The sequence below is a fragment of the Melanotaenia boesemani genome, chromosome 2, assembly GCF_017639745.1.
Source record: "Melanotaenia boesemani isolate fMelBoe1 chromosome 2, fMelBoe1.pri, whole genome shotgun sequence".
Classification (NCBI taxonomy): Eukaryota; Metazoa; Chordata; class Actinopteri; order Atheriniformes; family Melanotaeniidae; genus Melanotaenia; species Melanotaenia boesemani.
In genome coordinates, this window is record NC_055683.1 from 16,944,323 (window position 1) to 16,958,967 (window position 14,645).

The 14,645-nt window shown below is 37.6% G+C and overlaps 1 protein-coding gene across 1 annotated transcript; it reads left to right on the top strand.

Moving 5' to 3' along the window:
- Window positions 1-6,467: 6,467 nt before the first annotated feature.
- LOC121649723 (sentrin-specific protease 2-like) lies at window positions 6,468-9,852 on the top strand. Its single transcript, XM_042000727.1, has 9 exons — window positions 6,468-6,786; window positions 7,170-7,288; window positions 7,391-7,513; window positions 7,737-7,802; window positions 8,193-8,281; window positions 8,837-8,942; window positions 9,089-9,194; window positions 9,280-9,341; window positions 9,553-9,852. Exons 2-9 carry the CDS (start codon window positions 7,271-7,273, stop codon window positions 9,649-9,651), a joined length of 669 nt encoding a protein of 222 aa, XP_041856661.1. The 5' UTR covers window positions 6,468-6,786; window positions 7,170-7,270; the 3' UTR covers window positions 9,652-9,852.
- The last annotated feature ends 4,793 nt before the right edge of the window (window positions 9,853-14,645 follow it).

Genomic DNA, 14,645 nt, shown 5'->3' on the forward strand with positions numbered 1-14,645 from the left:
TGTCCATGATTTCCATGATTTTTGCAGCTGTCAACTCTGTTACCATACCTTACATCTGGTGAAAGTTGTTCCTAAACTGCCCTTACTGGTTACTCACATATTGCAGCTTGCAAACATGTAGCATTAATTTCGGAGTAATGGTGGAAGTGTGCTTCCCCTAAACACCTGTTATTTCTTTCCCCAAGCTCACAATCACATTCCTCAAATTAATTATCTAAATCTGGTCCTATAAATTTAACCAGAATCAACTCTTAACACCAAAACAGTATAAAGTGAGTCCATGTCACAATTCAAATTCCCAAAATGTTGGGACTTTGTGTAAAATGTAAACAAAAACAGAATGCAATGATTTACAAATCTCATAAACTCATATTTTATTTCCAGTAGAACATAAACATGTCAAATGTTGAAACTAAGACATTTTAACATTTTATAAAAAATATTTTATTTTTAATCTGATTGCAGCAACATATCTGTAAAAAATAGTTCCAGGGTGAAGTTTAGCATTGTGTAACATCCCTTCTTATAAGAACTGTCTATAAACATCTGGGAAGTGAAGAAACCAGTTGCTGGAGTTTTAGGAAAGAAATGTTGCCTGATTCTGGTCTGCTGCAGGATTCCAGCTGCTCTACAGTCCTGCCGCATTGTGCCGGACAAATTTGCTTTACAAAGCCTCCTCTTGATACATACGCATTATTCTTTATTTTTACATTTGTTTACTGCTGAATTTGTTGGACCTGACAGTGGCACTCAAGAATGGGGAGAGTGAACAGAAGAAGACAAAATTACAGTATATAAGTTAGAAATCTCAACAATTGTACAGTCAAATCCAAGCAGAAAAAGACCAGCAACTAGCTGCCAAACCTGTAAAGAAACAAAACATCCTATGGCCTCTGTAGGAGAATATAGCAGAGAATCATCAGGGGCACCTGCAGGAGTGCAAACTGTGAAAACCATGGAGTGATTACTAGTAGAGTCATCTCTGCTTTTAATTAGGTGCTACCTGAGGTCCCCAAGATAACCAGCATCCAGTTATCAAATTCAGCGTGGTCTCTGCACACAGAGATTCCTCCTACTTCTCAGAATCTTCTATGACGATATATATTAGATGGTGGAATCTTCAAAGTCTGCACAGTTTTAAATGGAGGAATATATTTTTTAAATTGTTTCACAATTTAGACCCAATTTGTCTCATATTGGCAAACTACAGTCTATCTTTACATCTGAGCGACTCTGCCTCTCTGAAATGTTCTTTTTATAACCAGGTCATGTTACTGACCTGTTGCCAATTAGTCTAATTAGTTGTCAAATGTCCCTTCGTTGTTTTTGATTATTGCTTTTCAAGCTTTCTTTTGCCTGTTAAAATTTTTTACAGACATGTTGCTGCCATCACATTCAAGAGCAAATATTTTCCAGGAAATGGTAAAATGTCTCAATTTCAGCATCTGGTATGTTGTTTATGTTATGTTGTATATAAAATATGGATTGATTAGATTTGGGAATATTTACATTATTTTTGAATTTACATTTTGAACACACTACTTTTCAGGCAGCTTACATTTTTAGAAAAACATTTCAGGAGAATAAACACGTTGATGTTGAAAGGTAAACTGTAGCCTACTAGATATGGAGGATGCCTTTACACTTTCATTCTGCCACAACTAATAGCCAAAAAAAGTTAGGTTTTAAGTACTTTGCTTGTTGTGCTTTCAGTAATATTATTTTATTCAATAGTCTACTAAAACAGCACCCAGCCCTTTTACAGATTTTAGAGAAATACTTCAATTCTCCCATGAGTCTTTTTCTGCTAATCTTTGCCTCTTTTCTCCACAGAGGAGGAGCATCCTAAACCTAAGTACGTGTCGTATCTTTCAATCCAGATTACCTAATGTTTTTCTTCCCTCTATTTCCTTTGTGTAAACTTGTTTTTCTTTTCACCAGACCCATGGTGGCCCAACATGGTGGAGTATGGATTTTGACTTGAGTTAAGACCGGTGTCGTGCCAAGGCGCTTATCCCCGTCAGAATTTGTATCCCCTGACGCGGGAGCGCGCACAGTCGTTCAATAGCGTATGAGCGCCTTTCAGAGATGGATTACACCACGTAAATTGACAAAACAATATACAAGTTGCTGTTTTTGGTCGCTGAGATTATGCTAGTTTTGTTGTTGTTGTTGTTTTGAGCTCAATGTTTGCCTCAAGTTGGCCGTAATTTGGCTATTTCTCTGTCCAATTAGAGATCTGGTGGCGGCCAAAAATTCGGTTCACCTACGTAACGACAACGGGAAAACAACCACTGTATTCCCCCAATCATTTCCTTTCAAAATCACGGTTTTCATAACTATAACAATATCTTTATGTCGCTGAAGCTACATACCTATATATCAGTTCTACCCCTGCCTATATGACATGTGGTAAATATAATCAGCACGTGATTTTGTCTGTTTGCTCTGTGGATCATTCCTGATATCTGCAGTAAATAAGATCAATATGTGTCTTCAAATAAAGACGTTAGACATGGGGTACAGATTTTCACAGATACCATGCTTCAGCCTGTGAGAATCTGTACCCCCTGCCTATATGACATGTGGTAAATATAATCAGCACAAGATTTTGTCTATTTGCTCTGTGGATCATTCCTGATATCTGCAGTAAATAAGATCAATATGTGTCTTCAAATAAAGACGTTAGACATGGGGTGCAGATTATCACAGGTACCTGTCCCCTGCCAATATGACATATCAAATATATTTTTAAGGATTTAGTTTACAGACAAATTATTACAGCAGTTATATACCAAATTTACCTAGGATGGGGGTGAGGAGATTGTGAACCATCATACTCTTAGTCCTACACCTTCTTAGCCTTCACCTATGCTTTGTTAAATTTTTCAAAATGTCATTTTTTTACTTTGGCAAACGCTGGAGCCTAATGTTTGATTTTATGCTAAAATATAGCATTGCAGTAAACGGCTGAAATTGAACTTTTGCTCACTTTTGGTTCAAGCTGCGAGGTTCCAATCAATTATGCAAATTAGTTATAATAGCCGCTTAAATATTTTTACGAAGTAACAGGCAGAGTTTTAGTTGATCAAGCCGCAAGGTATTGCTGAAAAATGGAGGAGACCGAATATGCAAGAATAATTGCATATAAGCTTAAAAGAGAGTATCCCTCTTTCTTCGACAAAAGGGAGAAATTACTTCTCCGAAGAAAAGCAGGGCTTTATGACATTGAAGGTAAGATGGGCAATGAGCCATTTCAAGCTTTAAAATCCAGGAGCGTTACATGAGTGAGCACAAACTGTAGGCCTATCTGTGCCAACATACTACTGTTTGCCGAAACTGGTGATAATCAAATTAAATTAAAAATAATGTCATAAATTTTACATGACTGCCACTTCCAATAGTTGGCTAATCATTAGGATAATTACTAGCGTATACCTTTAATTAGGCTGCGCACAATTAAGTTTTCATTTTTAAATGTCCCGGTGGGTACTTTGAGTTGTTTGAATTGTTTTAATTTTTATTTACTCCTGATTGCATTGTTAAATTTGTGCTTCAATTTGAAGTGCTAAAAAGCATTGGGCCACTGGTGGTCCATCAGCTGATGTAAGAGAGAAAATGTAAATTCAGTCACACATGAATGTGTATGATAAAGTATTCTTCATTTTATTTGTTTTGATCAACACATTTTCCACAATAAACAGTTGTCTTTGATGTGGCAACAGCTAGCGCGTTATGGCAGCGTGTGGAGACTGCAATAGCACCTTGTCAGCCTGTGGCCGCTGCTGCAAGTGTCGACCGCTGCCACGATTTGAGCCTGACCCTGTTGAGGTCAATTTACATGTCACAGTTTAGTTGAGAATAATGTGGGCCTTATTTTTTTATTTCTCCAAAGAGATTAGATATAGTTTGTTGTTAAAAGTTTCTACTATTTATCTGGTATCCTTGATTAGATTTTGTGGATTAAGCTACTCAACCCTTTTTTCTCTAGTCTGTCTCTTCACAATGAAAGTTGGAATCAACAGCTGTAAACTACAGTTGCTTATTGTGCAGAACTAATCCTGTTCTAAACCATACTCTCAACTCCAAGCATTTTAAAAAATCTTAAGTATTTTAAAAAGTTGGATTAAGTGATCTATAAAAAAAATTATTGCCCAAGGATTTAGCAAGAAGTATAACAAGCAAAGACAAGATTAATGTTAGTATTGTATTTTTTAAGGACTTGGTGGTTTTGCTTTATCATATAGTGCATTTTGAGCAGGTTCCATGAAAAATGTTATAAAAATATTTGCAATGAATACAAATTTCTACATTGTTTAAGCTCTTTTGTGGTGTCAATCGCCTCAATTTAGGAGAAGATCTGTTTTATGTGCGCAACAAAAGCACCGACAAAGCCCTCAAGGTGAAAGTGGTCCGTGGTGCAGAAGAGGCCAACTCCATCTTCACCGATTTTCATGGAAGCCCTACAGGGGCCCACTGTGGCCAAAACAAAACGAGAGAAGCCATATCCAGGAGGTTCTACTGGCCTGGCATGTCTGTAGATATTCAAAAATGGGTATGCTTCATCTGCTTTGAAATTAAAGGAACTATTTACTTCATCACTGTTACCAGGAAAAATTAAGATAAGTAGAAACCTTGACCCAGTAAAAACATTGCCTGTTGATTTATTATTTCCCCATTTTATGCAACATGCTATCAGGTTTTGCAGTGCCAAGCTTGCCAGGCAAGTGCCCAAGTTATTAAAAAGCCTCCTGAATACACCCCAATAAAGGTTAGTCGCAGTTCACTTTTATAATGCAGGATTTTGGAATTTTCTTGTTATTACAATTATTCCTGCTTTTGTAACATGGCAGTATGAATTAAGCTGTGTGAGAAAAACACAGTTTCAATGTGATAAATATGCTGTTGTTTAAGGTTTCTCAGCCATTTGAACTGGTAGGGATGGACCTCATTGGAAAGCTGACAGAAACCAAAAAAGGGAATCAGTATATTTGTGTAATGGTAGACTACTTTACCAAATGGACCCAGGCATACCCGCTGAAAACAAAGTCTGCCAGTGAAGTGACTGAATGCATAATAAAGTTTGTGCATCAGTTTGAAGCACCAAAGAGAATCCTGACAGATCAGGGGAGAGAATTTGTTAATTCAGTAAGTAATATGTATATATATATATATATATATATATATATATATATATATATATATATATATATATTATACACACACATGATATATTTTGGAATGTTATTGTGCCTATGTTGACAGTTTTTCTTAAAATATTCAAACTTCAGATCAACAATGAAGTATGTCAGCTGCTGAATATAAAAAGAAGCCTCTGTTCTCCCTACCATCCACAAACAAATGGTTTAGTGGAGAGGATGAATGGCACAATTCAGAGGTGAGTTCCTCTACACACAAATATATTGACTTTTTAAACAATTTGTAGGTATCTTAGAGAGGTAGCCAGAGACAAAAATTAGGAGGGTGTGTGTGTGTGTGTGTGTGTGTGTAAGTGGGGGTGTTTAATGTGTCAAATAACTGCATGTGTGAATGGCTTGTTGTTTTTGTTCAGTGTTTTTCTTTTTTTATTTTAATATGCATTCATTTATACTATGTAAAGCACTTTGTGTTGCCTTCGCATGAAAAGCGCTTTATAAATAAATTTTGATTTGATTTTATCTTTTTGCCAAAGACAAGAAAATAACTATAACAGAAAAATAAGGCTTTTTTACATTCAGTATTACAAATTCTAAATCTCCTTGTTGTCAGAGCCCTCAGTAAAGTGGTTGGGGACAACCCAGAAATATGGGACAGCCTCCTTGATGCTGTGATGTTCGGGCTTCGGACAAAGAAGCAAGTAACCACAAAGTACTCCCCATATTTTCTTATGTTTGGGAGAGAGGCCCGTTACCCTACAGAAGTCCCAGAAGTCTTCCCGGTTGGTTTATTATCATTCACTTGGCCTGTTGGTCTTATCTCTGTATAAATCATAAACATACAAACATAACCTTCATGTTGCAACTTTAGATAACAAATTTTTTCTGCTCAAAGATTGACAAAGCTCTTGAAGATGTCGTGGCCACTGAAGAGTTGTCTCAAGATGTGGAGAGACAAAAAAAAATAATGGAAATCGTCAGTCAAAACCTGGAGAAGGGACACAAAAAAACCAAGGCCAAAAATAAGCCTGATGACAAAACTTCATCATTTAAAGTAGGGGATAAAGTGTGGAGAGAAAACAAGCGCAGCCAACAAAGGAAAGGTGGGAAGTTGGAGGCCAGCTATTTGGGACCATTCACCATAATAGCTATTGGAGGAAAGAATGTTGATCTCCAGGATGCAAAGGGTACAATAATTCGAAAAATCAACATTGACCAGCTCAAACCTGCCATTGACAGTGTACCCAGAGTGCCACACAGGGGTTTAAACAGAGCTCCTAAAAAACAGTACCGTTGACTTCTACAACCCACCCACCAGTAAGCCCACCAGAGCCTCTAACCCACCCACCAGTAAGCCCACCAGAGCCTCTAACCCACCCACCAGTAAGCCCACCAGAGCCTGTTACCCACCCACCAGTAAGCCCACCGGACCCTGTAACCCACCCACCAGTAAGCCCACCGAACACTACAACTATTCCACCACCAAGCCCACCACCTCCTGTATCCCAGCTGCCCACATTCTCTCCAGACCCTGAGAGCCAACTGCTAGATGTCCCAAGAGCTCCAGCATCAGTACCAGCATGTCCACCATCACCCTCAGCATCTAAGCCACAAGCTGTAGCTGAGAAATGTGAGAGCTGTTTTATGTTATTAATTGTTACCATTCAATTATAATAAAAACAGACATTGACCCCTCATACTTTCCCACTGTAGCTTAGTTTTAAATTTGCTGTCAGGGACTGCAGAAGAAGAAATGTTTTCTGTTCATTAAAAGAAACTAGATTTGCATTTTGAAACCTTCACCAACACTTTTTATTGTCCACGAAAACTATCTTGGATTTCAATCACAAAGTAGATGTAGCCTATCATATTGCACACACAATGACTTCAAAGCATGACTCCATTTTAGTTTCGAAAGTATATACAGCAACGGGGCATTATTTTATTGTTAATGTCAACTTGCCCTTTAAGTTATATTTTCTCCAAAAAAAAACTTGAATATATATTTTGCAGATGTTAAAGATGCTTGGGCTGGACAGACCGCCCATGTACTCCTTTCAAAAGTGGGGGCCTATAAGCTCTTCTACTGGGACATCAAACAGACAGGGCCCCACATGGAGCTGGAAAGTGAGGTATTATATTGATTATGATTTAACTATCCCAAAAGTCACCTGTAAATTAATTTTTATTTTTCTTTATCTTCTGCAAAATAACTTTTTACTATTTCTCCACAGTCTATTAATGCCTTTTTGGCCATTCTGGTGCGCAGCTACAACCACCAGAACAAGGAAAAGGCTGCATCCATCGATTCCTATGCCATGAGCTCAATGTGGACTGGAAAAACACCAAGACTTAAGGTATGTGCTGTCACTATAAACTTGAAATATGTAGTGCCAAATCTATGCAACTCACATACCTTTTCAAAACAAAGGCTTTATAAATCTCATATGTTGTGACAAAATTTTGTGTCCAAGTCCTTTTTTCCTACCCTTTTAAATTCATGTCTAGGATTTTTCTTATCACACTTGTTCTGATATTATGAGGAACTCAACTTTATTCAAATGTGTGTGTTTGGTGTAGATCCAACCCATGGAGTATGAAGTGATTATGGGGATTGTCAATGAGCATCACCACTGGACATTAGTGGTAAATAAAATTTCAAATGTCTAATAATTGTGTAATTGTGGAGGTGGATTTTTGTACTTTCCAGGCTATTGAACACTTGAATATAAGCCAACCTTGCACCTGCATTCAGAAGTTCTATATCCTTCTTTAACAGCCATATCAGTTGCCTTTAATTTGAAGCCTGTATCATATACATGTTTTGACCTGCGGTTTCCACAATAAGATTTTGTGCATGAAGCTAAAAAAGAAACTTGTTGATCTAAACCAATTCATAAATTTACTGCATCATTCTTTGGGCTGAAGGATTTAGATTTTCTGCAAAAGTGTTGCCTTACAGCCTGGAAATTAAGGCTTTATACATATCAATAATCCAAGTATTGGGTTTTTCCCTTTAATTCCATGAAACTACAGGTGATTTATCCTAGAGAAAAAAAATCTCTTTTCCTGGATCCATTGGGAGAATCTAAAACTGACATCAAGAAGTGCTTGGAGATAACAAGGTAAAAATTATATATCATGATCTATTAAAATATTTATGCAGTTTTTAATTAGTCCATAGGTATCCCTCTAGAGTTAATTGAGGGCACCATATGTGTTGCTTTAGAAAGGGAGCAAACAAGTTGTTAACATATTTCCAGTCGTTTAAGTAATTATGAGTTCTATCTGTGCCTATTGGATTGAAGCATATGGATGCATGTGGATTAAATGAGCTAATAGGATTTCTAAGTTTCACTTTTTGATCCAAAGAATTGTGCAGTTCACTTGGCATGATGCAAGGGGCTCCTCATACCCAACTCTTCTTGCCCAAGTCATGCTATCACTCAGAAAGATGGCAGTAAGGACTGCTGTAACTATATAATCTTTTCCATTTGATCCAGAAGCCAAACTTGTAACTCCCAAGCAAGTTGAAAAATGTCAAAAATTTTCTCAGGATTACACTTAATGACAAGTCTTTTTATGAAGACTCCACAGCAGTTTTCATCACTAAACCAGAGTCATTTTACCATTTAAAATGCAAAAGTATGAAACTTTCAGTGACAATTTCTTTTTCGTAGGGGTTTCATGAGAGCGAAAGGGATCAGTGTGTCCAGGTGGTCTTGTGACACTGTTCCACATCCCAAACAAGTCGATGGGACCTCATGTGGAGTGTTTGCTTTGACAGTATGTATAATTTTTCAAAAATCCCAGTTCAATGACAAGCTCAAATAAATGTTGATTACGATAAAATTATAAATTGCACAATATCTTCTTTCTACATAACATAAAAATTGTATGTATTTTATTGCTTTTGTTTCATTAAATATCAGTTTGCTGAGAAGATTCTGAAAGGGGAGAGCATTGAATTTGATACAAACACACAAGCTGTGAACAGTCTCAGATTCACAATTGCACTTACACTCCTTCAACAGACTGGTGAGTAACGTTCTATCAAGGTATCTTCTGACAGCCAAATAACAGTTCAAAATGCGAAAGATTCCACTCTTGATTTTTTTATCAGATGACCTCACCGATGTTTGCCATCACTGTGGGGAAGAGGAACACGAGACAAATGTGGACTGGGTAACTTGTCTGCACAGCATTTAAATAAAAATGTCATAGAAAATATATTTTGTATATATTTGGTAGTTTTTTTTAAATGTTGATGGTGATATTTGGGAAATTTACTATTTTAATTTATAGTTAAAGAGTGACAAAGATAACTGCAGGAATTAAGAAATGTCAAGTCTCCAGCTGAGGAGATTCTGTTAACCAAGATTCTTTTTTTTTATAGATACAGTGTGATGATTGTCTCCGATGGTTCCACCAGGAGTGTGTGGGAAACCCACCAGTGGACGAGGCTTTTCACTGTCCCACTTGCGTTTCTAAATAAAAAAAACAGCCTTGAAAAGACATTGTTATAGGTTGTGAATGGAGATTTTGCATGAAAAACAGTGTATTTGTGCTGACATTAAAGTGTACATAGACCAACTTAAATGATGATTAGATTGTTTACTGCAGATATCAGGAATGATCCACAGAGCAAATAGACAAAATCTTGTGCTGATTATATTTACCACATGTCATATAGGCAGGGGGTACAGATTCTCACAGGCTGAAGCATGGTATCTGTGAAAATCTGTACCCCATGTCTAACGTCTTTATTTGAAGACACATATTGATCTTATTTACTGCAGATATCAGGAATGATCCACAGAGCAAATAGACAAAATCTTGTGCTGATTATATTTACCACATGTCATATAGGCAGGGGTAGAACTGATATATAGGTATGTAGCTTCAGCAACATAAAGATATTGTTATAGTTATGAAAACCGTGATTTTGAAAGGAAATGATTGGGGGAATACAGTGGTTGTTTTCCCGTTGTCGTTACGTAGGTGAACCGAATTTTTGGCCGCCACCAGATCTCTAATTGGACAGAGAAATAGCCAAATTACGGCCAACTTGAGGCAAACATTGAGCTCAAAACAACAACAACAACAAAACTAGCATAATCTCAGCGACCAAAAACAGCAACTTGTATATTGTTTTATCAATTTACGTGGTGTAATCCATCTCTGAAAGGCGCTCATACGCTATTGAACGACTGTGCGCGCTCCCGCGTCAGGGGATACAAATTCTGACGGGGATAAGCGCCTTGGCACGACAACCCAACCATCCGGCTCGTCCTCCTCCTCATCCAAGCTCTCTACATCTCCCACGGATGAGGAAGGAGAAGCGGGTGGCGTTACATCAGAACAGGACCACGTAGGATCCTGAAACCCTGTAGAGGATGCATGCAGGGAACCCCCATACCCCTCGTTGACAACCAGCTCCAGCGTCACGGGGGGCGCTGGTTCGGGAGCCTGAGCGTACCCCTCAACCCTGATTCCAGACAACAGCGAGGGTGAGCACTCGGTGTCCTGAGAGTACCCCACATCCGCAGCTCCAGACAGCAGCGAGGGTGTGCAGTCAGAGTCCTGAGTCGGGTCTGGTAAGCCGGGACTGCAAGCTCCATGCTGGGGTGAGAACTCCTCCGACTAGATCGAGTGTTGAGATTTTCTAGCTTATATACTGTATCTTTGTCTTCTTCTGTTCACTCACCCCATTCTTTAGTGCCACTGTCAGGTCCAACAAATTCAGCAGTAAACAAATGTAAAAATAAAGAATAATGCGTAGTATCAAGAGGAGGCTTTGTAAAGCAAATTTGTCCGGCACAATGCGGCAGGACTGTAGAGCAGCTGGAATCCTGCAGCAGACCAGAATCAGGCAACATTTCTTTCCTAAGACTCCAGCAACTGGTTTCTTCACTTCCCAGATGTTCATAGACAGTTCTTATAAGAAGGGATGTTACACAATGCTAAACTTTACCCTGTAATTTTTTACAGATATGTTGCTGCAATCAGATTAAAAATAAAATAATATTTTTTATAAAATGTTAAAATGTCTTAGTTTCAACATTTGACATGTTTATGTTCTACTGGAAATAAAATATGAGTTCATGAGATTTGTAAATCATTGCATTCTGTTTTTGTTTACATTTTACACAAAGTCCCAACATTTTGGGAATTTGAATTGTGACATGGACTCACTTTATACTGTTTTGGTGTTAAGAGTTGATTCTGGTTAAATTTATAGGACCAGATTTAGATAATTAATTTGAGGAATGTGATTGTGAGCTTGGGGAAAGAAATAACAGGTGTTTAGGGGAAGCACACTTCCACCATTACTCTGAAATTAATGCTACATGTTTGCAAGCTGCAATATGTGAGTAACCAGTAAGGGCAGTTTAGGAACAACTTTCACCAGATGTAAGGTATGGTAACAGAGTTGACAGCTGCAAAAATCATGGAAATCATGGACATGTCTATGAAGACATGAGGTCAAAAAACAATTATATTCTCATCCTAATGTTACGAAGGATCACGCAGAGACAGATCAGAGTTCAGTCGAGGATTTATTACAGTCACTGATAGCAACACAGAAGCTTACGACACCGGGTAACCAAGGAGCAAACAAGGGAGTCTGGAGATCAGCCAGGTGAGTCGGGACCGGGAAGGGGAGATCAGGGAAGTCCAACAAAGTTGCAACAAGGTCCAATGGGGAATGGATGTGGAGTTGGCGTATATAAAGCCCAGTGATCAGATTGATTGCAGGTGTGACTGATTAGTATTCTGGGGAATGACTGCGGTGATAGTGGCAGGTGTGGGTGTATCCGTGGCAGGGCCTGGTGTGAGTGTAACACCTTGGAGTTTCCCATTCTGAGCCCCTTATATTTTCAGCAGATATTTTTTTTTTACATTGTGTCCACAAGTTGTTATTTGCATTTGTGCAATTTGATTATTTTGTTGCATTGAAGATAATATTTTTTAAACACTTATCTTATGAATGAAATATGTTAAGTTGTGTGCAAATGTTAAAATACTCTGCACCAATCAGTAATGACACTTTAAGGGTGTCACGTTCCTAACTACTAGCATCAATGTAAAATACATATTATTTCCCAAAATGTTGGAGTATTGCTTTAAAACTATTGTTTCCCCTCATGCAAATAGTGGCACACTATTGATGAGCTATATTATGTACCACTGATGGTGACTGTGGAAAAATATAATCTTATAAGACATTCAGTGAACTTTCAATATTACATATTACATAACCAAAACATGGCAGCATTTTGGTCCTGCTATTAGCATCTAGTTCAGGAGCACAAAGGCAGAGGTACAACATATCTGTGTAATATGAATGTCAGAATAAATACAATGGTTGCAGATATTGAAAAAAAAAATATGTAGAACATTTAATGGTGCAACATATTTTAAAACATAAGCTGATTACAATATCAAAAAATCTATTGGGATATATTCAGTCTGTTGAGTCATTTGTGTAATCTTGGGAGCAGAGTTTTCTTATATCTGGTTCTACTTTGGATATAAAAAAAGTAATATTTTACTCTGTGACAATATTTAGGGCATTTGTTTCTGAAAATAATGAGCTATAGTGTGGGTCAGCAATCCTTCCTGGGTGCACCCAGTGCAGGTGAAGAAACAGGTCACTCGTGCAAACACAAACATGTACTCATCTTCGACAACAGAGTTTTTAACCTGGATGTTTTATAGAGTTAAATATAGGATGTAGAAGTTGTCAGTCGTATGATATTGATAGTGGATAAGAGGGGTGGGGGTGGTTGCTTTGTGCAGTCTGACAGGAATTGTCCACTAGACATCTTCTAATTTCATAGTTAATCTTTTATTTCTCTCTTCATCTCCCCTCCCTTTCATGCTTTAACTTCCTTAAAATGTAGTTTTGCATTATTAAACACTGTGCTTAAACTAATAACTAATAATAAAAGTATTGCTGCAGTGTTCTGCATAGAAATCCATTACAATAATTCACAGAAGAAGAGATAAAAGCATGAATAATCACCCCTAGATCAGCCTTTGACATCAGTAGTCTGAAAACAATATATTTTCAGCAAATAGATAATTGTAACTGACCTAATCTTGTTTATTTCCTAAATCTTTTACAGAAAAGGTCATTTGCAGTGACCCATAAGTGCTTGAAGCCATGCATATAAATGTGGATTGGCTCAACAACTGCTTGTCCTTACTGTGCCAGTACAAAGAGAAGTACTGATTAAACAGAAGTTTGAAGGACATCAAGGGGGTGTGAAGTCGGTTTTAAATTCCGGTCCCAAATTTCCCTGAGGGCTCTCTGAAGGGATTAATGAAGTATTTCTATTCTATTCTAAATGAACAAGCAGGGCACTGATGTCTGTAAAGTCTCTTCCACTGGCGTCCCAGTCTGAGCCATTTGACTCAAAAGGATGGAGCTTGACACATTGCAATCCATTGATTGATACAAAGAGCATCACTTCCTGTGCAACTTGGTAATAAAACAAGCAGGAACAGCACCATGTTGATTTTTTTGTTGTTTAAAGCCACATGTCAAGAAGAAAGAGCACAAATGTCTTGATGTTCACCATTCTCCTCCTTTGTTTCCATGTCTCGTTTTTCTTATGATTCATGGAATGCATTGCGCCGCTATGACATCACAGTATTACGTATCTGAAGCTTTGATCGCTTTCCGGTTAATGCCCTGTCTACCAGGTTGACTGTGGAAATGCATCAAAAATAACGGTTTACCAAACCAAAACAAATCACAAGCATAACTTGTCAGAATGATGGAGAGATACTTGATGCAATGGCAGCGACCCTATTCACAAACAAATTCATTTTACTCAGACTTTGTGTACAGTGGTGCAGGCGGAATATCAGGAGAGACATTAAGTAAAGTAGTCAACTTTAGCACTCAGGGAAAACTATTTAATAGTGCTAGGTCATGTACAGATTTAATAATGTTGCATAAATTATTGCGTTATCTTAAGAAAAAAAGGCTTTTCTTACTACAGTGTGAGCTTACATCCCACTAGCTAACTTTAGCAGTCAAGTAAACAGAATTAACAACATTATTTTGTCATCCTGAGAAAAGTATTCTTGAGGTAATGAAATTAAAAGTTTTTCAAGCATGGCTGCGCTCAGCTACCATAGCACATTGAAAACAACTATACAACTAATTTGTTTATGACTCTGTAAGGACGGAACATCATGTATGAAATATAATACATATAATAAATATTATAGCATTACAGTCTTCCTTATTTAGGACTTTCTTTGTCAGAGTTAAGGGGTTCATCCCAGGCAGCAAACAGAATATTATGTATATGCCTTAACTTCCTGTTTTTGTTACTGATTATGTTTATGTTTATGTTTATTGAAATCCCCATTAGCGTCAGCAGCATGCTGCATCAGCTATTCTTCCTGGGGTCAGTTTACAGTAGAAAAAGTATACAATTCACATTTTTAACGAAATACAAATTAAATATT

Excerpts from the sequence above, each read along its gene's own strand:
- LOC121649723 (XM_042000727.1), top strand. Across the intron at positions 7,803-8,192 it reads ATCACCACTGGACATTAGTG|GTGATTTATCCTAGAGAAAA; the intron begins GTAAATAAAATT and ends ATGAAACTACAG. Across the intron at positions 9,342-9,552 it reads ACGAGACAAATGTGGACTGG|ATACAGTGTGATGATTGTCT; the intron begins GTAACTTGTCTG and ends TTTTTTTTATAG.